We start from the raw sequence: 26,623 nt of genomic DNA on the forward strand, positions 1-26,623 counted from the left end.
ACAGCGAGAGAGGGAACACAAGCAGGGGGAGCGGGAGAGGGAGAAGCCGGCTTCCCACCAAGCAGGGAGCCCGATGGGGGCTCGATCCCAGGACCCCGGGATCATGACCTGAGCTGAAGGCAGATGCTTAATGACTGAGCCACCCAGGGGCCCTTATTAAATTTTTTTTTTTTAAGATTTTATTTATTTGACAGAGACACAGCGGGAGAGGGAACACAGGCAGGGGGAGTGGGAGAGGGGGAAGCGGGCTTCCCGCCGAGCAGGGAGCCCGACGCGGGGCTCGATCCCAGGACCCCGGGACCGTGACCCGAGCCGAAGGCAGACGCCCAACGACTGAGCCACCCAGGCGCCCCTCGTCTTTCTCTTCTGAAGTCGGCCTGGTTGGACTGGATTTGCTGTCCCTCGAGATCAAAAGCTGCGTGGCGGCCCCCAGGGGAATTAGAGGCCAGCGCCTCCTCAGACTAGCGGGCCCCGCCCAGAACACCCCCCCGACCTGGGCCGCGGTGGGACGGCCCGGGGCACCGTCGCCAAGCAGCAGGCCCGCTCCCATTTCCGGCGCGGCCGCAGGAGCCGCCGTCGGCTCCCGGCGCGTCACTTCCGGCGCGTCGCTTCCGGCCGGCTGCGAGCGCCTCCGCCCGAGGCTCGGCCCGCCCCGCCCCCCGGCCCGCCGGCCGCGTAGAGCGGGGCGGAGGGACGATGGCCGCCCCACGGTGAGGCGCTGCTCGCCTGGCCTCCGGTCCGCCAGGGACGGAAGGGTCCTCTCGGGGCTTCCCGGCGCGCGCGATGCGACCTCTCCTGCACCTCAGCCTCGCGCAGAGCCCTCGGGGAGTCGGAGCCCGACCCCCAGGCCGCGAGCCGGACGCGCCCCGGCCCGCAGCGGTCGGCCCCGTTTGTTTCCCCGGAGGCCGCGCTCTCCGCCCGCGGCCCGCAGCCCACCTTAAATGCCGCGCGCCCCTAAGGCCCCGACGGGCGGCGGGGTCGCCGGGTGTCGGGAAGGCGCCGCGCCCCCCACCCGCCCCCTCGGCCCTCCCCAGAGTCGTGCGGCCCAGCTCCGAGTCCCGCTCGTGGGGAGGGCCCTGAGGCGACCCTTGCCGCCGGCGCGGAGCCAGCCCCTGGGTGGGCGCCCTGTCCGCGGCCGCGAGCGGCCCGCGAGTCAGCGGTGCTCGCACGCGGAGGCCCCGCGCGGGCTGTGGGTGGAGGGGCCGCGGCGTGGGGGAAGGCGCCGCGGGCGAGCCCCGGGCCGGGCCCCCAGTCCCGCTGCAGAGCGGGGCCTCGGGCGCGCAAGCCCGGGGCGCGGGGAGGCCCCCGCAGCCCTCCAGCTTCCCGGCTCACATCGGGAGAGCATCCCAAGGGGTGCCACCTGTCTGGGTCATGTGTCTAAGGGTGCGTGGCCAATTTGCCCGGACACGCTGAATAAAACACACGGTAGAGGCTGCCTCCGGCGGCCGCCTACCCCGCTCCGGACCTGCGCCCTCCTCCTCCGAGAAGCCCCCGGCCCACCCCCAGGGCCCCTGCCCTCGCCGTGCTGCCCGCACCCCCAGGCTGAGCCCTCCTCTGAGAGGCCCCTCGCCTCTCGCCCGGTGGCCTTGGCCCGTGCTCCCCGTCCCGCCGGGTCCGCCCTCTTCCGCGCGCCTGCTCCTCCCACTCTGCTCCCCCGCCTCGCAGGCCCGCAGGCGCGGCCAGCGTGGGGCGCGCTCGCGTCCGCCCTTCCTGGCTGCCGGGGCCCGGCGGGGGGCGGGGTCGGCGCTGGGGGCGCGGGCCGTGTCGTCGGCCCCGGGGCTTCTTGCGTCGTGAGCCCCTGCACCCAGGCGCCCCCGAGGCGGGCACGACCCTGGAGCGGAGCCAGGTAACGGACGCTGCATCCGCCCCTGGGGCCTAAAGGCACGGTCGCCCGGGAAGGTACCGCAACTGATAGCTTTCCTGCCTAGGATTTTGGAAAGCGGTCCCTTGCGTAGCGAGTGCGCTCCTGCCGAGTGTTGGTTTTAGCGGACGGTTAGTTTGCGAGCTGGGGCTCAGAGCTTCCTGCACTCCGGTCCTCAGATGACTCCTACCGGGTTTGCTGGGCCCCGTCCAGCTAATGCCGTTGCAGTCACCCTGCTTCAGCCTTTGACGCATTGCCCACCGCTGCCGTGGAGGGGGGGAGCCTACTTGGAGGTGGATTCTTTGTTCAGTGGCTTTTCTTTCTTTTTTTTAAAGATTTTCTTTATTTATTTGACAGAGAGAGAGGGGGAACACAAGGAGGGGGAGTGGGAGAGGGAGAAGCAGGCTTCCCGCTGAGCAGGGAGCCCGACGCGGGGCTCGATCCCAGGACCCTGGGATCATGACCTGAGCTGAAGGCAGTCGCTTAACGACTGAGCCACCTAGGCGCCCCTGGCTTTTTTCTTTTTTTAAGTTTGGGTTTTTTTTAATGGAGTGGGATGTACTTTACCAAAAGTATTTGAACTTGAGAGTAACATTTTAAAGCAGAATGAAAGCGTGTTAAACAGCATGGAAAGGGGCATTAAGAGCCGGAATAGAAAGGATTTTAGATGAAAGGAATCCTCTTTCAATGTAAACAAATTAGAAACAGGAGAGAAACGAACCAAGATTTTAATGAACGTGAGACTCTGCCTCCCAGAGTTGCCGGCAGCCCTAACCTGGCATAGATAGGCTCCTCGGGATCGTTTGTGCGTTTTAAATCCGAGCACATCGTGCAGAGGTCTTATAACTCTGCTCTCACTTAATCTATGACAAATATTTTTTTGCTAAAACTTGTCGGGCTACATTGTGTCACCTTGGTAATGGGCCAGCCTTTATTACACACATACTCCCTATTGGATACTCGGTGTCCGGTTTCTCGGTCTTAAAAACGAAGCTACTGGTCTGTCCTGGTATGTACAGAGGTCCAGCAAGAACTTTGTTAAATTGTTTCTTTAGGATAGATCCAGAGATGGAATTTTTAATTATGCTGTGTAAAACTTGTAGACTTCCAGTACATCTCATCTAAAATGCCCTGTTGAGGGGCGCCTGGGTGGCTCAGTTGGTTAAGCGACTGCCTTTGGCTCAGGTCATGATCCTGGGTCCCGGGATCGAGTCCCGCATCGGGCTCCCTGCTCGGCGGGGAGTCTGCTTCTCCCTCTAACCCTCCCCGCTCTCATGTACTCTCTCTCTCTCTCATTCTCGCTCTCAAATAAATAAATAAATCTTTAAAAAATAAAATAAAATAAAATGCCCTGTTGACAATTTGAACCAATCTAGAGTTCCTTACCCAGTGTTTGAGAATATCTTGAGTTGTTTGTTCTAGAACAGGGATTCTTAACCTCAGGCTGTGAGCCTTGGAATTTAGGACTTTGCAAAATTGGCTGGGGAAACATCGACATCTTTATTTTCATCAGCCTCCAGCTGAGCTTTTCTTCATGGTGGCAGGAGCAGCACCCATGGCTTCGTCTCCATTTTGGAGCCCAGGGAACCTTTCTGGCTGGCCCTGAGCCCCTCACTGCAGAGTTGAGCAGAGTCTGACCCCTCTTTAGGACATGTTATATAGTGGGGCGCTCAAACCAAGTCCAGATGTCCCATGTTTGTTTCTTGTTTCTTGAGGTGTTACCACATCTCAGTAGACCTGGTTTCCTTTTAGTCCTGCAGGTGCACATTCTGAGGACAGCTCTGGGCAGGAGAGAAGTCAAGAGCTGCTCCCTGACCTACTCCATGCTGGTCAGAAAGGGTTACGGCTTAGTTCTTGTTCTTTGTGCTATAATCTGAGAGGGAGATAATTCGGACCTTTATCCCCAGTGACCTGGGGGTGCCAGTGCTCCACCTTGTTTCCAAACTGCTGTTGGCTCTTAAAGCCAATTCTTGTCAGATTAAGGTTACTGACTTTTAGTTTTTGCAGGACAAGAATTGCTTCCCTCTGAAAGCTCCTTGAGTCACGTGGTCTACAAAAGAACAGGCTGTGGAGACATGTGAGCTGGAGTCCAGGAAGGCATCTGTGACTCCACCAGGACTTTGGTGAGTGGGACCTTCTGAGCTCAGGACCAACTGACAAGCGGCTTTTGTGTGTCATGCCCAGCACAGCCGCTCAGGATCTTCCCTGCATCCTGGCTGGAGTGGGATCTGTTCAAATTTAAACTCCAGGCTCATGACGGATGATAAACATGATTTTATTTCATCCATGTTGAGAAGATCTTCGTTGTCACTCACCTCCTTTTGTGTATTGCTGTATGTTCCCTGTTTTTACTGCTCGATGTTACATCATGTGAACATTCCTGCCTGATGTGTTGGTTCTCCCAGGGACAGACAGCTGGGTTTCTGCTGTGGACGTTCTTACATGTGTCTTCTGGTGCACACGGGCAAGACTTTCTCTAGGGGAAGGTCTCTAGGATGCAGTGGTTTGTGGGATCATGGGGAAGGTGGCCAAATGGTGATTTTCTAATTCTACCCTCCCTTTGACATCAGTCCGTTGACTTTTTACTGTAAGCAAGAGCTTTCTTCTCTTCTCCATTTATCACTGTGGATGTTTGGGTACTTATTTTGTTCAGTGAGTTCTGATCCTGTGCTATCCTTATTCACTTTCTCTCTCACAGTGCCCCTAGATTTCTCCAGAGGGTGTTCCCTCGTGTACTTCTGTGTCCTTTAACCTGTCCTTTCAGTGTTTGAGCACTTCCTTTCTTTTGGCCCAACTAATGCCCCAGCCCTGAAATCAGCCATTTCTCCGAGGAGGCTGGTTCATTTCAGTGGAGAATGAGATTTAGAAACAAAGACCAGGACAGGGTGCTCACTGCGGCCGGGCCCTCAGTGGCCAGACTATGAAGCAGATACAGAGATGAGTGTCGTGGGCACGTGTCATGGGTGTGCTTCCATCTGTCCATGAGTGCTGATGCCTGGTTCCTCCGCTCATCGCAACAGCACAGCGCACTCCACCCTCCTCCTCTGCATCTGTGCTGTCTCCAGATGCACACCGTGGTCTCACTCCCAGGGGCCACAGAAGAGTCACTTACTGCTCAGTCCTGACCCATGAGTCAATAAAAAAGCCCACCATCTAGAGTTCAGTGTTGAGGTTCTATTTGTTTTTAATCTGAGCACATGTATTTTGCAAACTGTTCAGAAGGTACGCGGATGGGTTGTCTCCTCTTCAGCGTGACTGTGTTATTTATTTGATTTGTGGTTTGGTTCACCTCTTCCCATTTGTATCGCACTTTAGAAATTGTGTTGATTTGGTTATTTTTGTTTTTTAAGCATGTGGAACATTAATATAATTCCAGAAGTCATAAGTGTCTCAACAGGTGCATTTGAGAACTGTTGTCACTCTGTTTCCCTCTCTGTGTTCCCTCCTCCCCCACCACCAAACAGTCTCCTTGATTCCTTGATCTTGGGCTTATCCGCCCGCATCTCTTGTTGCTCAGTGTGATTTTATTTATTTATTTATCTGTTTTTAGTCTTCTCTAAATTTATTTATTTTTAGTCACCCAGAGTGGGGCTCAAACCCATGACCCCAAGACCAAGAGCTGCATGTTCCCCAACTAAGCCAGCCCGGTGCTCCTGCTTTCTGTCTTTAAATAGCAGTTCTTCCCTGTTTTTCTCTGCTGGAACTTTCCTTATTATTATTTTCTCCATACCTGGGTTACTGTTTCTTTAATATTCTGATTTCACATCTCTTTGCTGCATTCCAGATAATTTCCTCAGATGTTTTTTTCGAATGCAGTAACTTATCAGCCCTGTCATTTCTGTGTAACCCATCGATTGAGTTGTTTTGTATTTCAAATTTTTCTAACTTTTCATTTTGAGGAACTTGTAGACCGACAGAGGAAATAACTATACCTGTATGCCCTTCTCCCAGCTCCCTCCACTGATGTCTTCCATGGTGCACTCCGCCGGTCTGGGTTCAACCCCACACTGCATTCAGTGGCCGTGTCCCCGTGGTCTTCGCCAGTCCTTGACTTTTGTGACCTGCGTACTTTTGGGTTTGTCTGACATGTTCTTTCGACTAGATTTGCAGTCACGTGTCCGTGGCACGAAATCCACAGCAGTGCCATGTTCTTCTTAGTGCATGGGATCAGGGCAAACAGGACGTCTCTCTGTCTGTAGTGTTTTCAACTTTGGTCGCTGGGTTGGGGTGATGTCCGCCAGTGTCTCGGTAAAGTCACGCCTCCCATTTGTGATGAGTTGGCACCTGTAGGCAAGCGGTTTGGATGCAATCACATCCTTGTTTCAGCTCAGCAATCAGGTGACTCATCTCTGGACATTTACCCCCGGTGGCGTCTTGGGCTTGTTCACCTGCATGACTGTCCTATCAACCTGCCACACTTAGGCTCTGTCTGTCCCTCCCTGGAGCTGCCAGGCAGCCGGTCCTCCCCCATCGGCCACCCTGCCCTCCTCGGATAATCTTTGATCTTTGACCCGCATCCATTGATCTTCAGATGCAAAGGTCTTCTGGCCTGGATTAAGCAAGATTTTCTCCAGAGCCGATTGCTTCTGGCACCAGCGGCTGTGGGTGTGGCTGGGAGCCGGACCCAGGTTCATGGCCCACCCGCCTCAAGCACCCCGGCTACTTTTTGGGGGGTCCTGTCCTGAGTTGGAGCTTCCTGGGAGCCTCTGGTGAGATTTTGCTTCTGCTGTCCCACTCTTGACTTCCAAGGGTCCTTGTCTGGTGGCATCTCCTTGTGGCCTGGTGCTTCAGCTCTCTGGTACCCCCCTTCCTGGGACCTGCTGCCTCCTGCTCTGCACTTCTTCCAGCCCCTTCCTCTAATTTCTCGTCTTAGTCTTCCCCCATCTTAATTCTCTGTCCAAGCCTCTCCTTGGGGTCCTGATTTCCATACTCAAGCTCTGTCCTTTGCCTGTTGAATTCTCCAGAGAAGAGCCATCTGGTCTCCTGCCAGGGGGGTGCAGCTGTCTGGCCGCCTGTGACCCTCAGTCCCCGCATTCCCTGCAGGCCAAGGCCTGTTTCAGCCCCCTACCCTGGGCCCCTGGAACCCCGGGAGGAGTCTTGAGTGCAGTCACTCTCCTGGCCAAGCCCCTGGACATTCTTTTTTTTTTTTTTTAAAGATTTTATTTATTTATTTGACAGAAAGAGACACAGCTAGAGAGGGAACACAAGCAGGGGGAGTGGGAGAGGGAGAAGCAGGCTTCCCGCGGAGCAGGGAGCCCGATGTAGGACTCGATCCCAGGATCCTGGGATCAGGACCTGAGCCGAAGGCAGATGCCCAATGACTGAGCCAGCCAGGCGCCCTGCCCGTTGACATTCTTACTTTCTTGCTTCTCTCCCTGACCTCCGTGGGTTTCTGTCTCACCAGACAAAAGCAGGCAAGCAGCCGGGCATCCCAGTGTGATTAGTGAGTCTTGACGTGAAGGACAGAGGCAGAGCCGGTCTGTTATGCCTTGGACTGCTCCAGACCTGATTTTCATATCTGGACTTGGTGTGGGAACCATGTGCACGTGGAGGGCTCTGGCCCCTCAGTCACCCTGCTGGACATGAGGCCCTGGGCCCGGTTGTCACATTGATTCATCACCGAGCTGGGTGGGCTGTCTGTGGAGATGTTGATGGTCATGAAAAGAGTGTGTGCTAGCAGGTGAGCGTGTCTTGGTGGCCTGAGCATCTGCCCTGGGATTCCGGGCCCTGTTGGGGGCATGGGGGATGGGAGCACTGGTGTGTTGCCTGCTGGTCGGCGTGACTGGGCCTCTGGGTCCCCAGCACCTCCTGCACCCAGAAGCCTGGTGGCTGCCTCCGTGTGGGTGGAAGGAGGAAAAGTGCAGACCCCCGGCACAGAAAGAGAAAGCTCCTGGTCACCGAGGGGCAGATGGTGAGGGAGGCAACCCCCGGTTACTAGGAGAGGCCCTCACACTCTGAAGTCTGGTCCAAATGACTGGACAGCAGGCTGCAGGGAGCTAGGGAAGGGCAGGCAAGTTAGGTCTGCTAGAAGGTGCTGCCAGGCCTCCTTCCCGCCAGCTTGAAATCTGAATCCATCATAGGAAGGAAGATTTGGCTCTAACCGAATGGGCTCTGGCCTAAACAAGCATTGTCTGAGTAGATGCAGGGGCTTGGGAATGTCAGCTGAGGTCTGGGAGAACACGTCAATCTGGGCTTATACAACAGTTTAGAAAATAGCACGATGCCTCCCTACACACACGCATGCACTTTGCAACGCCTTTTGTTTTTCCCCTGGGCCCCGTCCCTACCGAGTCCTCCACCCCTTGAACTCTGGCCTGAGTTCCCTGCTCCCCACTCTTTTTCAGAACTTTTTATATTTTTGTTTCGAAACCATATTGGGTGTTTTGGCACGTTTAACAGCCTTGTGGGGAACCATGTTGTATATTTCCTTCCACTTCCTGGTCTTGTCATTTCAGACCTCCAGCAGTTTTAACATTTCCCCATTGACTCTTGGGCAGCGGCCCTGCATCTGACTGCTGTAGGCCTTGGCCCCATGATGTGCTATGATCTGTTCGTCCTTCAATAGACATTTAGGTTGTGTTTTGTTGTTTTTTTTTAAAGATTTTATTTATTTATTTGACAGAGAGAGAGAGCACAAGCAGGGGGAGTGGAAGAGGGAGAAGCAGGCTTCCCACAGAGCAGGGAGCCCGATGTGGGGCTCGATCCCAGGACCCTGGGACCGTGACCTGAGCCGAAGGCAGACCCTTAACGACTGAGCCACCCAGGCGCCCCTAAGTTGTGTTTTGCTACTAACAGAAATGCTAGGGGTGCCTGGGTGGCTCAGTCAGTTAAGCGTCCAACTCTTGATTTCAGCTCAGGTCATAACCTCGAGGTCCCGGGATCGAGTCCTGCGTTGGGCTCTGAGCTCTGCAGGGAGTCTGCTTCTCCCTCTCCCGCTGCCACTCCCCCACCTTGTGCTTGCGCTCTCTCTCTCTCAAATAAATGAATAAGTCTTTTTTAAAAAATGCTACGTTAACCCCCCATCTTCTGGAGATTTTTATGAGCATCACACACGGGTCCGCCCGGGACCACCTGTCGCTGCAGCCAGCCTCAGCCGCACGCCCTGTGGGTCTCTTACTGTTTCTTGTCACTTGCAGAGACACCGATTAGGTCTGGGTGTTTTCAGCCTGGGACCGTCAGTGACAGAACCGTGGGCTCCTCGGAGGGAGTGCTCCCCTCCCCCCCATGGTAGCTCGCTTGGCCACACGTGAGAATCAGCCAAGGAGCTAAAAATTCTGGTGCTTGGGTTGCACCCACAATTCTCTGAGCCCACTGGTCTGTGCAGAGCTGGGCCCCTTTCTGTCGGCTTGTTTGAGCTCTGGGCGTGTGAACGTGCAACCAGCATCGAGGACCTCTGCTCAGGCCGGGGTGCTTCCCCATGTGACCCTGTAGGAGCAGAGCAGCCGGACATGGGGACACAGAGCTCGAGGGCGAGTGGTCAAGTGCAGGTTGGCAGTGTGCGTGGACGCCCCTGGCCAAGCAGTCACTTCCGAGCGCAGATCCGACAGAAACACATGAAAAGACGCTCACAGGACATTCCTAGTGGCACAGTGTGTGTTTGTTAGCAGAGGTGGTGTGTTCATTGGGGTTCAGGCATGAGAGCGGGACCATAGCTGTGTGGAGCCATGTGCATGGGCCCTCGTTTATTGAAAACCAACTTCTTGTTAAAGGTCTTTATACAAAGGGAATATATGTGCCATCGAATGGTGGTTTCTGGTTTCTTGAATCTCTGACCAGAAGCAGATGGGGAGCAGGGAGCATCTGGCCCTCGAAGCGCCTGGTCCTGGGGCTTCTCGGTGGGGGTGGATCATGACATGGACTTTAAGGACAAGGAGAGTGAGGGTGGCCTAGAAGGTTGTGAGTTTCTCAGATGGAAGCCCAGCAGAAGGGGTGCTTGGCCTGCGAGGGGTCAGTTACCCACCAGCATGTTCTTCGCTGTATTTGTCGGTCCTGTGGGTACTTCCGGAGTGTCAGCCCCTTGCCCTGCAAACAGTTCAGCTTTGGAATCTCAGCAGTGGCTTCCGGGCACCTATGACCAACACTGACGGGTCTCTGAGAAGCAGGACCTGGTGGTGCTGGGGGCCTTGAACTTAGGATTTGGCCCTAATGGGGAGGCTTTCCTGAGGAGGCAGAGCCCACAGAGGCAGGGAGAGGCAAGGAGCCAGGATCTGGGGCCTGGGGACCCTTGGGGTGGGGATGCTCTCTCTGCTGTTAGGGACCCCGTGCCATAGGTCGGGGGTGTGGAACACAGACTCTCCACGTCCTCTCTGGCCTGGCCAGTCCTAGCTGCACAAGCACCTCATCACCCTGAACAGAACAGTGGGACTGGGCTGGGGAAGAGGAGGCTGAGCAGGGGCATTTTAGCAGAGCCCTGAACATTGAAGAGCTTATCCTCATGTGGGGGCAGTGGGAGCCCATGGAAGGGCCAGGCACACCCCACTGTGATCTGCAGTGCATTTTGGGGAGGCCGCTCTGGTACATCCACGGTTGGGATGCATGTGGGCAGCCTGCTCGAGACGTGGGTGCTCGCTGGGGCCTGTGACGCTGAGCTCATGGTGGACAGAGGGAGGAACACTGCGGGCCAAGGCAAGGTGGGGGAGGACGGCCGAGTGTTGGTGCCACCCATGCCTGGGGGGAGTGGGGTGGGCAGCCTATGCTCCTACGGGAGGTCCTTCTGGGGGTGCCAGGGCACAGGAGAGGAGCTGCCAAGCCCCAGCTGGTGGTGCAGCCAGTTTAGCCCCTGGATGCCTCCTGCTGCAAGCCCCAGGAGTTAGGGATGAAGTATGATGGACGTCCTTCTAGATGTGTCGCTGACAAGAGGAAACCCCCAGGTGTCAGAAACTGAGGGAACAGGAAATCTGAGTGCTCAGCCCGTCTGAGGCTGGCTGGGGACTCGGGTCTGACGTCACTGGGGAAGGAGGTGGGACCCTGGCCCTCCTGAGATGGGGCAGGCAGTTGTCCCTGGGACTCGGCTTAAAGCAGGAACTTGGAGAACTTGCCTGACTGCCACAGGAGAAGCCAGGTCTGACTAAGCCTGTGATCCTAGGAGAGAGGACGGAGGCTCACTTGAGAAGCCGTGACCACAGGTCTGACAACAGCAGGTGTGGGTTCCATATGCTGAGGGTTTGTCTAAAAAGTAGCATAAAATTGATCCTAGGCCAGTGACACCCTGGAGCATGTGACAGAGGCAGACCCCAAACCCTCACTCTGGAAGAAACCCCCAGGGCCCAGGGCACACGGGGCCCCCTGCACAGCAGGATCTGCTGGAGGTGACTAACGTACACCACATACAACCCCAAGGCCAGAGCCCGCTAATACACAGAAAATCAGGGTGGCGCTGCTGAGGTCTCAGGTAAGGAACGGTCGGAGAACGTAAGACAGAAGACGTAGGAAGGGAGGAAAGAACAAGACACTGGGGGTGCCTGGCTGGCTCAGTCAGGGGAGTGTGCAACTCCTGATCCTGGGGTCATGAGTTCGAGCCCCACGTTGGCTGTTGAGATTACTTCAAAAATTTTTTTAAGTTAAAAACAAAAAAGAACAATATGCTGTGAGAAAAACAGACCAATTTCAGGTGGAACCAAATAGAACATCCACAAATGAAAAATAGACTGATTGTAATTTAAAATCCAGTGGACAGATGAAAAACCCAGCGTCTCTGGCAGATCGGTATTCCTGCGAAGAACTGCTGGGAAAGCGGGATAAAATATCAACGGTCAGGTGCATGTGTGCAGATAACAGCACCGAGACCCACTGGGCGGGCCAGGGCCACGGCCTCTCCTCGGGGACTTCAGCAGGTCCCAGATCGGGCAGGAAGGTGCAGAGCCCCTGGCATGGCTTCAGGGGGAACAGCAGCCTGGACGGGGGCCTCTGGGGGTCTCTGTACAGACAGTGGGCACGTGGGGAAGGACAGCTGTTGGAGCCTTTGGTTTTCAGTATGCTGGGGAGGGGAGATGGGGTCTGTAGGGGCTCCTGTCCTTGCACGCAGATGTCCTGTCCTAGCACACAGATGCCCTGTCCTAGCACATAGACGTCCTGTCCTTGCACGCAGACGCCCTTTCCTTGCACACAGATGCCCTGTCCTAGCACATAGACGTCCTGTCCTTGCACGCAGATGTCCTGTCCTTGCACGCAGATGTCCTGTCCTTGCACATGGATGTGAAGATAAGGCCAGAATTCCATGTTTGCATTTTCACACTTACCTCAACTTGGTGGTTAAAACTTCTAAGGACATTAAAATGTTCACCATCAATAATGCAGTTTTTTTTTCTTAACATTTCAGCCTGCACTCGCTAGGGAGAGGCGAGTCGTGGATGGCGCTCTCTGCTCCCTGCAGACCTTCACCTGGGAGTCAGCCTGACCCATGCTGCCTGCAGTCTTGAGGGGACAAGCATGTCGGCTTCAGCAAAATCCCTGGCACTGGCAGAGCTGGCCCCCAGCCCCGAGGACAAGCCCAAGGGGAAGCCGCTCCTTGCCTGGGGCTCTCTCTTTGGCCCCCGCAGCGAGAAGGTTGTTTTCACCAGGAGCGAGGGAACCCCCGAGGAGAATGTGCTCACCATAACCATCACAGAGACCACCGTCATCGAGTCCGACCTGGGCGTGTGGAGCTCCCGGGCTCTGCTCTACCTCACACTGTGGTTCTTCTTCAGCTTCTGTACCCTCTTCCTCAACAAGTACATCCTGTCCTTGCTGGAAGGGGAGCCCAGCATGCTAGGTAACGCAGGTGCCCGGCCTTCTGGGGGTGATGGCCAGGCCCCTCGCATCTGCAGATCAATGCTGGGTCCGTGTGAGAGGCACACGGAAGTGCCCACGGCCCCGGGGAAGGAGGGCACTGAGGGTTCGGGCTGCGAGCGTGTCTGGGATGCAGAACAGCACGTCCTGTCTGCCTGCGCAGTAGGAACGGAGGCAAGTCCCTCCTCTCCCTCCTTCAGGTGCTGTACAGATGCTGTCAACTACGTTCATTGGATGTGTAAAAATACTGGTTCCTTGCTGTTTATATCAGCACAAAACCCGGCTTTCTTATCCACCCAATTTCCTCATGATCATGCTGTTTGTGGGTCTAATGAGGTAAGGGGTCTGACGTTTTGGTTGAGTGTTGCATAAAATGTCTTGGCCATCACTAGGAGTGGGAGGCCAGCTGACTGACCCTGTAATTATGGGATCACAGGTGTTTTCAGTGCAAACTTTATGTAATCCGAGGGCTGTCTAGAATTTAGGACAACAAATGTATTGGTTTTGTTCAGAGTCTTTCTGGAACTGCCATGAATCTAAGAGTGGTTTGAGAGGGACGCCCCTCCTCTCCCTGGGCTCACCGGTCTGCACACACGGAGCAGCACCCTGCGTTTGGGGTCGCGGGGCCCCTCCCTGCAGGGCCAGACCTCAGTCTTCATGGGGGAGGCCAGCAGGGCGGGGAGCGGGAGGAGGAGGGCAGGTGCAAGTGGACTTCTCCATCCCAATGACACTTTTGGCTTATTTTTAGGTTTGCAACAGTGGTTTTGGGTCTGGTCAGCCTGAAAAATGTGGCAGTTTCGTTTGCTGAGACAGTGAAGAGCTCTGCTCCCATTTTCACTGTGATCATGTCCCGGATGATCCTGGGGGAGTACACAGGTGAGGGGTCCTCTGGCCCCAGCGCCCCCTCCCCGCCCACCTGTGCCCCCTCCCCCGGGGTGGGGGCTCTCCCAGCAGCGCTGTGTGCTGGGGCTCACCTCTCGGAGGTGGACATTTTCACTTCCGTCCTAGAACATTCTCCGAGCAGTCACAGTGCCTCACGCACTCACTTCAGCAAGTGTTTCTTCGCCTCAGCTGAGCGCAGGGCTGTTTGGACATGTGCAGGCCTCGTGGTTGGTGGGGACACGGGAGCAGGGGAAGGAAGTAAAAAGCAAGTGAAGGAGAAGTCACTGGTCCCCTCCTGTGTCACGCGAGGGGCTGCCTGGTGGTGGTCATGCGCTGGTGCGCCCAGCGGTCTTGCCCAGGTCGGCCACCTCCTGCGTCCTTCCCGAGCTCGTCTGACAGCCTGCTCTTCACTGCTTCTCAGCTGCACGTCTCCGTCCTCCATAAGGCCCAGAAAGCTGATTTATTTACAAGTCGCCAACCTTCAATGACAGCAGACTGTTTCCAACTCCACGTTACACACATGTTCCTGTTCTTCCCACCAGCCTTTTCAAACAGAGCCCATCCAACATTGTTCGTGAAAACGACCAGAGTGCGGAATAATGCACATACTGCATTATCTAAGATAATGAGACATTATCTCTCATCTAAGAGCAGTACCGATAGGTGTTTAGATACAGATACCCATTTGCTTCAACTAAGAAAATGACAGGAACTTGAGGCGAGTGGTGGAGGGAGGAGAGCGCCGATTCGCAGCTGGACCCCTCCCAGATGTGCCTCGGAACCACACACGTGTTTGAGGTGGTGGTAAGACGATCCAATCAGAGTGTAAACAGCAATCCCTAGAAATCACAAGCAACAGGAAACAAACGAAGCTGATTGCATATCAAGGGGGGCCTCATCCATACTAAGTTTATTTCAGTGACTTGGAAACAGCATGATTTGGCTTCCAGCTGTGGTGGCTAAGCTTGGGGTTAGACCAGCTCTCTTGTTGAGAACAGTGAGAACATCTCGATAAAACTTAGCAAAAAGGATCTCTCGGGGAGAATGACCGAGGGGCCGGGATTCCAGAGCTGAGGGTCACCCGCTGCAGGGACCCCGATGTGTGGCTCCCTCCCCACAGGGGCATCTGCTGATTCTCGAGCAGTGGCTGGGACTTGGGGCAGAGCAGCCTCGTGGGGCTGCAGGGCTGAGGGCAAGTGCGGCCTGCCAGGGGGACACCCCAGCAAAGCCCTGGGCTCTCCCCCGGGACCCCAAGCATGCCCACGCCCGTGGATGCCTCCCAACAGCAAAAGCAAGTCCTTCCTAAGGGCGAGACGGCACTTGCAGCCTTGTGTTCTCTGGGTTTTCACATGTACAGTCTGTCATGCAGCAGACATTTCTAGGAGGACTGGAGGCCAGGACCACATGCTAGAAAACTAAGGGTGCTGGCAGGCGGAGGCCCAACACGCCAGGTTCCCTTCCTCCAGCTCTCAGCCTGGCAACCGCATGGGCCTGGGGGCTGCTCCTCGGTGTGCTGGGGGCTCCCTAGTGACTGGAGTCTGGCCAGCACGGTCCTGTGCCGGGAGGTGGCCATCGTCTGCAACGGTCAGCGTGGACCTCTCCCACGGAAGACTTCTTCCCTCATACTTTGAATTTCAAAGTAAACTAAATAGCATCTGAAATTGAAGCAACATGAGGCCCAATGTCCTGTTTCCAAAGTGAATGTGCTTTTCCGTTCGCTCACCTTAAACTCTGTGTCAAGTTTGTTCCTTGGATTTCAGAATGAAGCAAAGAGAAGTGACCTCCACGTCATTGGCAGGTTGTGGCAGGAGACTCGTTGAGCCAGGGCGTCAAACTGCCCCCACCTCTGGCTCCCCCTTTTGGGCAGACTGGTCCGGAGACCGTTCGTCCACCCTCCTCATTCTCAAGCGAGAGTTTGTGCTACTGCGGTGCCTGGCAGGGCGGGACTTGGGGCTCAGGGCCCCAACCTTGTGCATCCTGCCCGTGGGCCCGGCAGACGCACCTCATGGAGAAAAGCCTCGTAAGGCTCCTGGCCTGGAAGAGGGTGGCGGACTGGGTGCAGGCGTGGACGTGGATGTGTTGTGTCTCCCTCCAGTGTAAAGAACCGGTAGCTGCTCATTTTTAAAGTGAAAGTGGAAGTTAGCAGCTTTCGTGAGGGGTATGAAAATGGCCTTGGCGCCCAGAAGAGATTTTGCAGTGGGCAGGCTGACCGCGGCATCTCTTCTGTATCTTCTGCCCTTTCCAGGGTTGCTGGTCAACCTCTCCCTCATCCCCGTCATGGGAGGCCTGGCACTGTGCACGGCCACAGAGATAAGCTTCAACGTCCTGGGGTTTTCGGCCGCGTTGTCCACCAACATCATGGACTGGTGAGTCAGGAAGAGCGTGGGGACACATGGTGTGATCAGGATGATGGATGTTTAAGTCCAGATTAGCTCAGAATTACATCCCATAATTCAAAGCTGGACACATCTGATGCTGCCTTTTCCGAAATACCAAACACCTTGTATCTCAATAAGGTAACCTTTTCTCAAAAACCAAGCCAGAGTTTGGCAACACGTGGTCTTGGTATGAAGAACACTCATCGTAGGAACATGGCTAGCTAACATGCCAGAGTGCCCTTGTGGGTTCATGCATCTACATTGAGCTAAGCAAAGGGGAAGAGGCCGTCCTGCACCTGGAACAAAGGGGCGGTTTCTGGTCTGTGCCCAGCGCCGGCACCGGGGAGGGGGCAGCCCGAGTCAGGTGATATGCACGTGGGAAAGCACCACATGGGAGGTTCCTTGTCCTGCAGCAGGAAGGGGACGGATGTTGTGTTGCGGGCTGCCCTTGGATTAGCGCAGCCGCCCTGCATCTGGGCTGTGGTGTTGAGTCCACACTAGGCCCCGGCTGGCCCTGCTCTGTGAGAAGTACTGATTGCCTCTGGAAAAGAGAGGAGAAAGCCACACGGGAGTTTATCATTGCCTTTACTGTTAAAGTCGGACAGGTTCACCCTGAGGTTTTCAATACTAGGCCAAGTAAACATTTAAAAGTCACCTGTAATTTCATTTCTGACGTTTAGATGTATTTCTTTCCGGCTTTTTCCCTCTTATGTTTGTAGCTCCTAGAAATCTAATATGGCCTCATCATGCATTCGGTCTGGGTCTGGCTGTGCTCCCTCTGTGGTCCCGTGAGCGTCGCGTGCCGACACCAGGGGCTCTCAGAAGCCTGGGCCTTGTGACTGCCTCCTTGTGCGGCTCGCAGATGCCTGCGAATTAATGACTCTTTGTCTAGATGTGCAGGGAGCATCTCCATTGCAGTTTCTGACGTCATCAGGGTAAATTCCCACCAGAGACATAGAGCCTGAGAGTGTCTGGTTTGTAGTTCTGTAGCGGAAGCTTTGGTCTTACCTCGCCCTCAACTAAGTTTTTGCATCAGAACAAAATGAAACAAACCACTGCTTCTGGAGCCCAGAGGGCAGAGTCCCTAGTGGAAGTGGCAAGCCCTTTGGTTCCTGGGGAAGCTGGACGCCGTTTCATTTTCTTGTTGGCCACATGTGTGTTTCCCCTGTGGTTTGTCTGTTCCGTTTGGGAGTTTTGTCCATTATTTTTCCACTGGAGTCTTTGTGAGCTTAGACTGTGTTGTTCACCCGCCCCCACACGTTCAGCCTGCAGGTGCCCAGCCTGTGGCAGTTACTGACTTATGGGAACTCTTGGTTCAGGGCAGGGTTTTGTGCAGCACTTAGAGCAGGGACATTGGGATCCTGTGACCCCTAAGAGCTAGGTAACCTCAGGCACATTGCTCAATCTCTGAGTGCCTCAGTTTACCTTTCTGTAAAAGGGGCCAGTCATGGGGACCCCTCATAGCGGAGCGATGCCCAGGAATCCCCCGGCGTGGGCCCGCCGTGCGGGGGCCATCCCCGAGGGCTGCCGTCGTCGTCACCGCTTCGGAAGGATGCAGACGCTCGGTTCCTTTGAGGTCCATGCTGACCCCTTGTATCAACAGCTAACCTCTTCTTTTCTTTATTCTAGTTTGCAGAATGTTTTTTCAAAAAAGCTCCTCAGCGGGGACAAATACAGGTTCTCGTAAGTATCGTTAGCCCGTGAAACTCCCAATTTTGTAGGCCCGAGAGGACTTCTTGCCCATTCGAAGGTTCAGAATCCCCTGTAGACCTCACGCTTTTCCCACTTTGGCTTACATGGCATGCATGCATGCATGCATTCATTCATTCATTCATTCATTATTTATTTAAGATTTTAATTTATTTATTTAACAGAGAGAGGGAGCACAAGTAGGCAGAGCGGCAGACAGAGGGAGAGGGAGAAACAGGCTCTCTGCCGAGGAGGGAGCCTGATGTGGGGCTCGATCCCAGGACTCTGGGATCATGACCCTGGGAACGACTGAGCCACCCAGGCGCCACATGTGGCTTTTAGAAGCACTTTGTGGAGGGGACGCCTGGCCAGCCCAGTCGGAAGAGCAGGCGACCCTTGATCTCAGGGTGTGGGTTTGAGCCCCATGGTGGGTGTAGAGATTACTTAAAAAAATAAACTTTAAAAAATAAGTAAATAAAGATACTTTGTGGAAACATGGAAGAAAAGCCCCACCTGTTTCCAGCTGCCTCACTGAAGCGGCTGAAGGGCCGGCGGGTTCATGGCTGCGGGTTGGCCGGCCACTCAGACCCTCCCCGTCGTGCCGCACAAAACAGACTCGTGCGCCGGCGCTCGGGCGCGCTCGCTGGAGCCGCCCGCTTGAACGCCGGCCTCGGCCGCGCACAGGGAGCGTCAGGCGCGTGTGTTGCCCCCGCAGGGCTGCAGAGCTGCAGTTCTACACCAGCGCTGCGGCCGTGACCATGCTGGTCCCCGCCTGGATCTTCATGGTGAGTTCAGGACGCCGCTGGGCGTCTGTGCTGGCGTTTCTCCGGTGACGGGCGAGTGGGTCGATGTGACTTCCAGGCCATGGGGTGGCTCCTTGCCGCGCTCACAACGGCAGCAGGCAGCGCGTGAGGAGAAGGGGGAGAAGGCCGGAAGCCAAACCTGAGACGGGGCTCTGTGCCCAGCGAGGCCAGTCTGTAGCTGTGGAGTGCCCTGGAGTTTGGGGGTGGTCTTTAGGCTTGCTTATTTTATTAGTATTTTAAAGTGACGTGCCCTCTTGGAGCAAGCAACAGGGCAGGAGTATATACACCAGAGAGCAGGTCTGTCCCCTGATCCCCCTGACCCACTCCTCCAAAGCCCCTTTCCAGACCTGTCTGCACGGCTAGACTTGTACTCAGACACACATGTATGTGGCATGATTCCACCAGTCTCTTAAAAGCATGTATTCGTGTCTGTGCAGACCTTTTTTAAAATTTATTTTTATTTATTTATTTTTTTAAAAGATTTTAGTTATTTATTTGACAGAGAGAGACACAGCGAGAGAGGGAACACAAGCAGGGGGAGTGGGAGAGGGAGAAGCAGGCCTCCCACTGAGCAGGGAGCCCCATGCGGGGCTGGATCCCAGGACCCCGGGACCATGACCTGAGCCGAAGGCAGTCGCTTAACCAACTGAGCCACCCAGGCGCCCAGACCTTTTTTTTTTAAACACAAATGGAACTGGGCTGTTCTGTCCTCTGCTTGTGCTCCGGCTGTGACTGTGCCCTGACCCGGCCCCTTTGACAGACGCCTGACTGCCTGGCACATTTCACACAGAACAGAGAGTTTCACGTGTCGTGTCTTTAGCAGACGAGGGTGTTTCTCTAGGATACATTCTTGGAATTGAAACGGTTGATTGAAAGACTGTGCATATCTAAAAATGTTTTCATTGTGATAAAATGTACATAAACATAAAATTGACTATTCTAACCATTTTATTTTATTTTTTTTTAAGATTTATTTATTTATTTATTTATTTATTTATTTATTTATTTATTTGACAGAGAGAGAGAGAGGTAGTGAGAGCAAGAACACAAGCAGGGGGAGCGGGAGAGGGAGAAGCAGGCTTCCCGCTGAGCAGGGAGCCCAATGTGGGACTCGATCCCAGGACCCTGGGACCATGACCTGAGCCGAAGGCAGACGCCTAATGACTGAGCCACCCAGGCGCCCCCATTCTACCCATTTTAAAGCGTACGTGAGATACGTTCACGTTGTGGTCAGCCACTGTCGCCGGCCGTGCGCCGACTTCCATTATCTCGGACTGACGCTCTGTGCCCATGAAACAGGAACTCCCCACTTACCCCATAGGGGGAGCGAGACTTTACCTCTCCCTGCTAGGGTCTCTGGCTGGGCGATTAACAGGGGACGAGCCCACAGACTGATTTAACATAAGCTTTATGTGACACGGGAGCCGCATGAGGAAACCAAAGGAGGGGCACAACCTGCGTGCGCACGTGCCAGGTTCAGCGGGGAGAGGTGACTGTGGGAGAGCGGGCTGTGTGTGGGGTGGAGGCGGGTGAGTCCGCCTGACTCTCGGTCTCTGGTGACGAGCATGTCTCGTTCCTCCTGCTGCGTGGGCGACCTCCATGTGGGGCCCTTGTCTCCTGCTTCTCAGGAAGGAAGAGGGAGGTCCAGGCCCTTCTTGTTCCTTCTCTTTTTTAAGGGTCTTCCGCCCAAAATAATCCTGATGCCAAAGCGGCATATTTGAGTTCTGAGCTACTTCACCCCTCCCTTAGCCCCTGGCACTTACACTGGACTTTCTGTCCGTATGGATCTGTCAACTCTAGGTCCCTCATGTCAGTGGAATCCTAGGGGATTTGTCCTTTGGGGAGTGGCTTATGTCACTGAGCGTGGTGTCCTCAAGGTCCTTCCTGCTCTAGCAGGTGTCGGCACTTCTCCTTTCTAAGGCTGAGTCGTAGTCCCTGTGTTGCTGGAGCACGTTGTCCGTCCATCCACCCACCGATGGACACCTGGGTAGCTTCCACGTTTTTGCTCTGGCGGACAGTCCTGCTGTGAACCTGGGCGTGCACATGACGATTCAAGACACTGCTCCCGGTTCTTTGGGGCATGTACCCAGAAGTGGGGTTGCTATTCCTGCAGTAATTGTCTCTTGAACTTGTTGAGGACCCACCAGACTTTCCGCAGCGGCTGCACCATTTTACTTTCCCGCCAACAGTGCTCGAGGGCCCCACATCCTTGCCTGCACCTGACCTTCCCGTTTTCTGTGTTTGATGGTCACCGTCCTCATAGGTGTCAGGCGGTCTCCCGTTGGGCTGTTGGTTTGTATTTCCCGGATGGTCAGTGATGCTGAGCGCCTTCTTGTGGGCTTATTGGCCATGTGTATATGCACGTTCAGAATGTTGGTGGGTGCCGAGTGGTTGTCCCCAGAAGGCTGTTTTCAGAGCACCGCTCAGCATCAGTTTTTGGACCCGGATGACTGGGTACGTGACCCCACGCTTCTCTGAGGGTGAGCCGCGGAAGGAAGCTGGGCAGCAGCAGAGCGTCGTTCCTGTTCTGACCCACAGGACTTGCCGGTGATCGGCAGAAGTGGGAAGAGCTTCAGTTATAGCCAGGATGTCGTGTTGCTGCTGCTGATGGATGGCGTTCTGTTCCACCTGCAGAGCATCACGGCCTATGCCCTCATGGGCAAAATTTCCCCTGTGACGTTCAGGTAAGCACAGTAGCTTTCTGAGAGACAAAGTGTGCGTCCAGGTCATTTGCAGAGGAGCGGACTTTAAGCCGGTATTGTTGTGAACGGTCTTTGTGCTTGTCAGATGTGAAGTGAGGGCCATGGCCACATGGTGTGACCGCCGGGCCGTGCTGTTCGGTGCCGTGTAAAATATGGCAAAGCACAGGACGTCCCTCTCTAGGGAGACCCCACCTACACATTAGCATGGAAACTGGAGCAGTTGGCAGTGTTTTTCTGTCTGGGACAGCATGTCAGGGGCACTGCCTGTGATGCTCGAATGTTCTGGGCTGTCCAGTGGGGGGGCCATGGGCACCTGAGGTGGTGAATGCAGTTAGGAACAGAATTCTTTTCTTTTATGGTTTTATTTATTTACTTATTTATTTGAGAGAGAGTGTGTGTGAGCACAAGCAGGGGGAGTGGGAGAGGGCGAAGCAGGCTTCCCGCCGAGCAGGGAGCCCGATGCGGGGCTCGATCCCAGCACCCTGAGACCATGACCTGAGCCGAAGGCAGACGCTTAATGACTGAGCCACCCAGGCGCCCCCAAGGAAGGGAATTTTTAATTTTATCTAATTTTAAGCGATTTTAATTCAAATAGCCACACGTAGCCATAGCTCCCATATCAGAGGCACCGCTGTGGAAACAGAGGCCTCGCTGCCTTCTCTTCCTTCTGTAACTGGAAGAGTTTAATGGAAGCACCATTCAAGACTGGAGAATTTTCAGTAACAAGCAGAAAAGCATGAGCTCCTGTTGCCAGCAGCCTAGAAATCCACGTCCGCAGCTTTGGCCACGTCCTGTCATGTAAGTCAGTGGCCTGTTTTTTCAACCTCTGAGCTGGTGGCAGAGCAGGGGAATGGCCCTCAGCTGCGAAGTCCCCACTGTACTTGCTAGAACCGCAGCGCCCCGAGGCCTCGCCGAGCCGCGCCAGCCTCTGTCTCCCCGGCGCCTCTCTGGACAGCTCATGCTCCTCCCTGCCCACGCCGTGTGCGGTGCCAGTCACGTGCCCTGACCTGTGACCTGTGCGGCCCTCCCACTTCTGGGTCCCTAATGGGAAAGGTCTGCAGGAATGTCAGCAACTGTCGTGATCTTCAGATTTGAAGGCGTGATGGTCACTGTCTCTGTCACATTCTGGTATCCATTTGGGGCCAGGAATTATTTCCAAATACCCCTGAAACTTTGTTTTTTAATGATTGTTAGTGATGGTTCAAAAAAGGGCAAAAAACAGAAAACGAAATTCTTTTTACAGAAAATAGTGCTTTTTGTGTGTTTTATTCCTATCATAAGAGTGATACTTAATTCATTATAGGAACTTTGGAAAAGACAGAAAAGTACAAAAAGTAAAGCACGCGTAGTCCATGATCCCAGACACAAGCACTATGAAGGTTTCAGCGATTCTGCATGAACTTCCTTTGTACGGGGTCCTAGCCTTGCTCTCACAGAGCCGTTGTCACTGGCCGGACGGTGTCCCCAGGGCCTCCCTGGGCAGCTCCCGCTTTCTCTGCCCATGTCGGTCGGCCGTGGAGTAAAGGGCGCGACGGCCATCTGCACAGTTCTCCTGTTCCCCAACAGCACGCTGAGCTATGTAGGGGCAAATGTCATAATGTCTATGATTTACTTAAAAATATTTCGATCCCAGAAAAGGATGAAGCCGATAAAGCAAAATGTTAATTTAGTCTAGACGATGGGAATATGGCTTTTCGTTATAACCGGTCTCTGCTTCTCTGTTTGACACGTTTGCTAATAAAAGAAAGGAGCAGGGAGCGGGCGAGGGAGCGCCCCGGGCCCGGCGGGCGGGCCGAACCCAGGCCGTAACCCCTGTTGTTGCAGTGTCGCCGGCACCGTGAAGCATGCCTTGTCCATTTGGCTCAGTGTCATAGTGTTCGGCAACAGAGTCACCAGCCTGTCGGCCGTCGGCACCATCCTTGTGACGGCCGGAGTCCTACTCTACAACAAAGCCAAGCAGCGTCAGCGGGAGGCCATGCAGAGCCTGGCTGCGGCCACCAGCCGGACACCAGAGGACGACACGGAGCCACTGACCCCCAAGGACCCCAGACCACACCACTGAGCTCTGGAAGCCTCAGCAGGTGCCCAGGGCCCCGGTGCTGCCCGCGGCGGCTGTCCTCGCTGACGCCGACCCCCGGCCTCCTCGGGTCAGTGGGGTGACATGCCGCCTTCCCTGCTCCTTTGTTGGGTTTTCAGTGAAAACCACCAGGAACAGGGGTCAGCTTCCCCGGGTGGAGACCAGAGCCAGCTGCTGCTGAGCCTGTAATGTGACAACCCCCTCCTGTGGACCCTGTGCTGAGCGCAGGGGAGGGCGTCGGACCCACACTGGCCTCTGCACGCCCTCACCAGCACGCAGGTCGGCTGCAGTTAGGCCAGGCCCAGTTTCCCCGGGAGTGACAGCCACAGGTGCCAACGTGCGCCCCACCCACGGCACAGTGCCCGCTCAGCGTCCCGGGCCTGCACGCTCTGCCCTTCGGCCATCGGGGGCACTGCCATGCTGAGACAGAAGGCTGAGGCGCCCCTGCCTGGGCCGGTGGCCACAGCAGCCAAGTGACCACAGAGCTAGGAGAGAATGGAAAGGGCACAGAAATAAGGGTTCCTGCTGCTGAGGGCGGGCTGTTGGGCCCTCACCTTCCTGCCCTTCCACCCACGGCGTCCTCCACACCCCAGAACTGCCAGCAGCTGGTACCGCTTAGGGAAAGGCCACTGGTGGAAGGGAAGGTGCCCTACCCCTTTCAGGGTCTCTGCTGCACTAGCCGCCCCCTATCCTGAGGATCCCAACCCTCACCTGCGGCTGGCCTTCGGTCAGGGACCCCCGACGTGGTGATTGCTGGTCACAGGGGTGGGGGACAGACAGACATCTGTGGTGTTTAACTCAGGACAGGGATATACTGACATTCCCTTTTGTTTTCGGGTCCCCTGTGTGTAACACTGGTTGTTCTGAAGGGTCCCCTAGAGGTGCTCCTGCCATCACCCTGCTGGTCAGGGGCCGCACCATACCTTGTCTCGTGGGCAAGGATGCTAAGTGAATGAGTGAGCAGGGGGGCACGGGGAAGAACATTTGGCGTGTTCACAGTTTTTGTCACACTGCATTTACAATGACAGTGGAGTTTTTAAAGAAGGAAACAGGTGGCTTCTGGAAGGCATCCTGTATGACAGGTAACCCACACTGAACTCACAGCCTGGCTCGGCCTGGCTCTCGCCTCCGAGAGCAGACCGACCACCATGCTGGGTGTCTGAGCCCTTTGCTGGGTTCAGGCTCCTGGCCTCTTCACTCTGCTCCTCATCTCACATCCTGGTGGAATTTCCGATCGGGGCACTGTCCGCTGCCGACCAGGCTAGGAGACCTCTCCGTGGCGCCAAGCTCACGCGCTGGGGCGTGTCACCTGCAGCCTGACTCGGAGGACATCGGCGGTGACATGGCCATCTGAGGCCTGCCTGCCACAGCTGGGTGAAGTAGCCGACAGGAGGGCCTCGGGCGCTAAGGGCCCCCGTGTCTGAGTTCCCCTCCCTGTTGTTCAGGTCCTTGGCTCCCATCATCTCTTCACTGGTTTTCCAGTTGGCTTCTCAGCTGGAAAATAAAAAAATAGGCCCTCCTAGAGATCTAATCTCTCGGAAACAAAGAGCAATAATTATGTCTCATTAACTTCTTCCTACTTGAAAAAGTTTGCCATGATGATGGGTTAAAGCAAGGCCTTTAAAACTACAACCTGTTATCAATGCCCACATTTTCCACCAAAAACAAACAAAACAAAACAAAAAACTACAACTTTTATGAAGCTGACTTCAAAATTTTATGAAGCTGCACCCGGAGGACAGGCAGGTGTGCGTTCTACTGCATGTCAAGCTCAGCTCCGCTGTGAAGATGTTTATCATGAGACTTTCCCCACTTCTGTCCCCCTTCCTCTCTGCTTCTTCCACAAACAACAGCGAAGGGGACTCGGAGGTGGCTGGGCGGCAGGATGTGCATGCGTCTGTGAGGACCAGCGTGAAAGCACGGCCTCCACAGTGCCCTGCCTCCCCCCTCAAGAATGTGGCCGCCATGACCAGCTACTGACGGGCCGTGAGCAGAGAAGAGGACGCAGCTGTGGTCATCTTGTTGCAAGACGGTTTCATGTTGCCTTTCTCGCAGATGTGGTCATCTGAGCATAGCCAGATGGGCAGCGCCTGCTTCTGAGCCTCATGAGGGACCAACCACCCCACATGTCACCTGCGCCCTGTTTCCACTCAAGTGGCTTTCTGCCGATTTTGATTTTCCAAATTCTTGGATCAGAAACAAAATGAAGATTTTCCTAAATTATGAGCAAATGAGGTAATTTCCAACAAAGCTGCTTTTGAGACATTTTCTCAGAACACAAGCTGTGGCCAGCACTGTGCTGGCCCAGGGCTTACGTTCCTTCTTCCAGTGTCTAGTCTCCACCCTAAAGCATGTCCAGGACAGCCCTGCCAGGAGACAAAACCTGTGGCCTGTCTTGGCCATTTGTTGAATGAATGTACAGACATGTTTTTTATTAACTCTGTGTAGTAGTGTTTTTACTAGTATGTTCTTATTGAACAATAGCAGACGTGCTTGTATTAACGTTGACACTGGGTGTCACCACTTCCTTGGGTCAGTTCCTCCCATGTCCATGATCGTTGTCTGTGCCTTTGCAAAAAAAACACTTCAAACAGGTGTCAAGTCAGGTCATCTGCTTACCTACATCGATACTTAGAGATGTATGTATGTCTGGCTTTCAAGGAAACTTCCACTGAAGGGCATAAAAGGCTTTTTTTTTTTTTTAACTCCAATAGTCATAATTTCCTCTATATCAGCATTAAAAAAATCTGCCCTGGAAAGCTTAGAATATCTTGCACAATCCAAAATGTGTCTTTAATTTGAGAAAAATACACATGGTGAATCAGAAACAGTCACATGCTCCACAAAGAGCATTAGCCAAGTGCAGTCGTGCCCATAACCCACGCTGGAAATGCTTTTCCCAGAACCAGTGGGTTCTGCCTGTGAATGGCCACGTGGACGGGCCGGTAGGGATGACACACGCACCGCATGGCTTTTTACATCTGTCTGGTGATGTGCTTTCCCAAGGCCTGGAAGTATTTTCACAATTTCCCTGGGTTGGAAAAATAAAACAAGAATGTTACTGCAGATAGAAATCTTTTCTTTTGCCTTTGACCAATGTTGTACTAAGGGCTTCATTCTTTCACAAAATCCATACATGCTCTGGTTGGGGCCTCTTCATTCCTTAGTTTACAAATAAGAATGCCACCAGCTCCCCTGGTGAATCTGCCTGTTTCCCTCTCTCCTGGCTGAGGAGCCAAGAGCAGAGGTGAGGTTGTGCTGACCTCCCTGCGACTTGGGTCGAAAACCTTCGACTTTGCCATCTCTGAAGAATTTCTTCCAGTTTTCCTGAGGGTTCTGATTCTGGGTTTGATGGGCACTGGATCCATGCCGATTCGAAACAGTTGAAAACTATTCTAATTGGTAACAAATTATTTTATTTTTAAAAAGATTTTATTGTATTTATTAGCGAGCGAGGGCACACA

The 26,623-nt window shown here is 54.5% G+C and overlaps 1 protein-coding gene across 8 annotated transcripts; it reads left to right on the forward strand.

Moving 5' to 3' along the window:
* Positions 1 to 605: 605 nt before the first annotated feature.
* Positions 606 to 26,225, forward strand: LOC118020104 (solute carrier family 35 member E2A). 8 transcript variants are annotated; one of them, XM_035019994.1, is made up of 10 exons: positions 606 to 710; positions 3,869 to 3,984; positions 12,180 to 12,611; positions 12,829 to 12,964; positions 13,377 to 13,504; positions 15,756 to 15,876; positions 17,518 to 17,571; positions 18,293 to 18,362; positions 20,919 to 21,064; positions 22,907 to 23,144. In XM_035019994.1, exons 3-10 carry the CDS (start codon positions 12,290 to 12,292, stop codon positions 23,142 to 23,144), a joined length of 1,215 nt encoding a protein of 404 aa, XP_034875885.1. In that variant the 5' UTR covers positions 606 to 710; positions 3,869 to 3,984; positions 12,180 to 12,289. The 8 variants fall into 8 exon arrangements, 7 of the variants coding, with proteins under 7 accessions (XP_034875885.1, XP_034875884.1, XP_034875886.1 ...); XM_035019993.1 differs by lacking the exon at positions 606 to 710 and adding an exon at positions 1,300 to 1,846; XM_035019995.1 differs by lacking the exon at positions 606 to 710 and adding an exon at positions 1,882 to 1,899.
* The last annotated feature ends 398 nt before the right edge of the window (positions 26,226 to 26,623 follow it).

Source organism: Mirounga leonina, unplaced genomic scaffold (genome assembly GCF_011800145.1).
Source record: "Mirounga leonina isolate KUSES-001 unplaced genomic scaffold, KU_Mleo_1.0 Mir_173, whole genome shotgun sequence".
Taxonomy (NCBI): domain Eukaryota; kingdom Metazoa; phylum Chordata; class Mammalia; order Carnivora; family Phocidae; genus Mirounga; species Mirounga leonina.

Coding starts and splice junctions, on each gene's coding strand:
- LOC118020104 (XM_035019994.1), top strand. CDS start 12,290: ATGTCGGCTTCAGCAAAATCCCTGGCACTGGCAGAGCTGGCCCCCAGC. Junction 13,505..15,755: donor GATCCTGGGGGAGTACACAG/GTGAGGGGTCCT, acceptor TGCCCTTTCCAG/GGTTGCTGGTCAACCTCTCC. Junction 15,877..17,517: donor TCCACCAACATCATGGACTG/GTGAGTCAGGAA, acceptor TCTTTATTCTAG/TTTGCAGAATGTTTTTTCAA.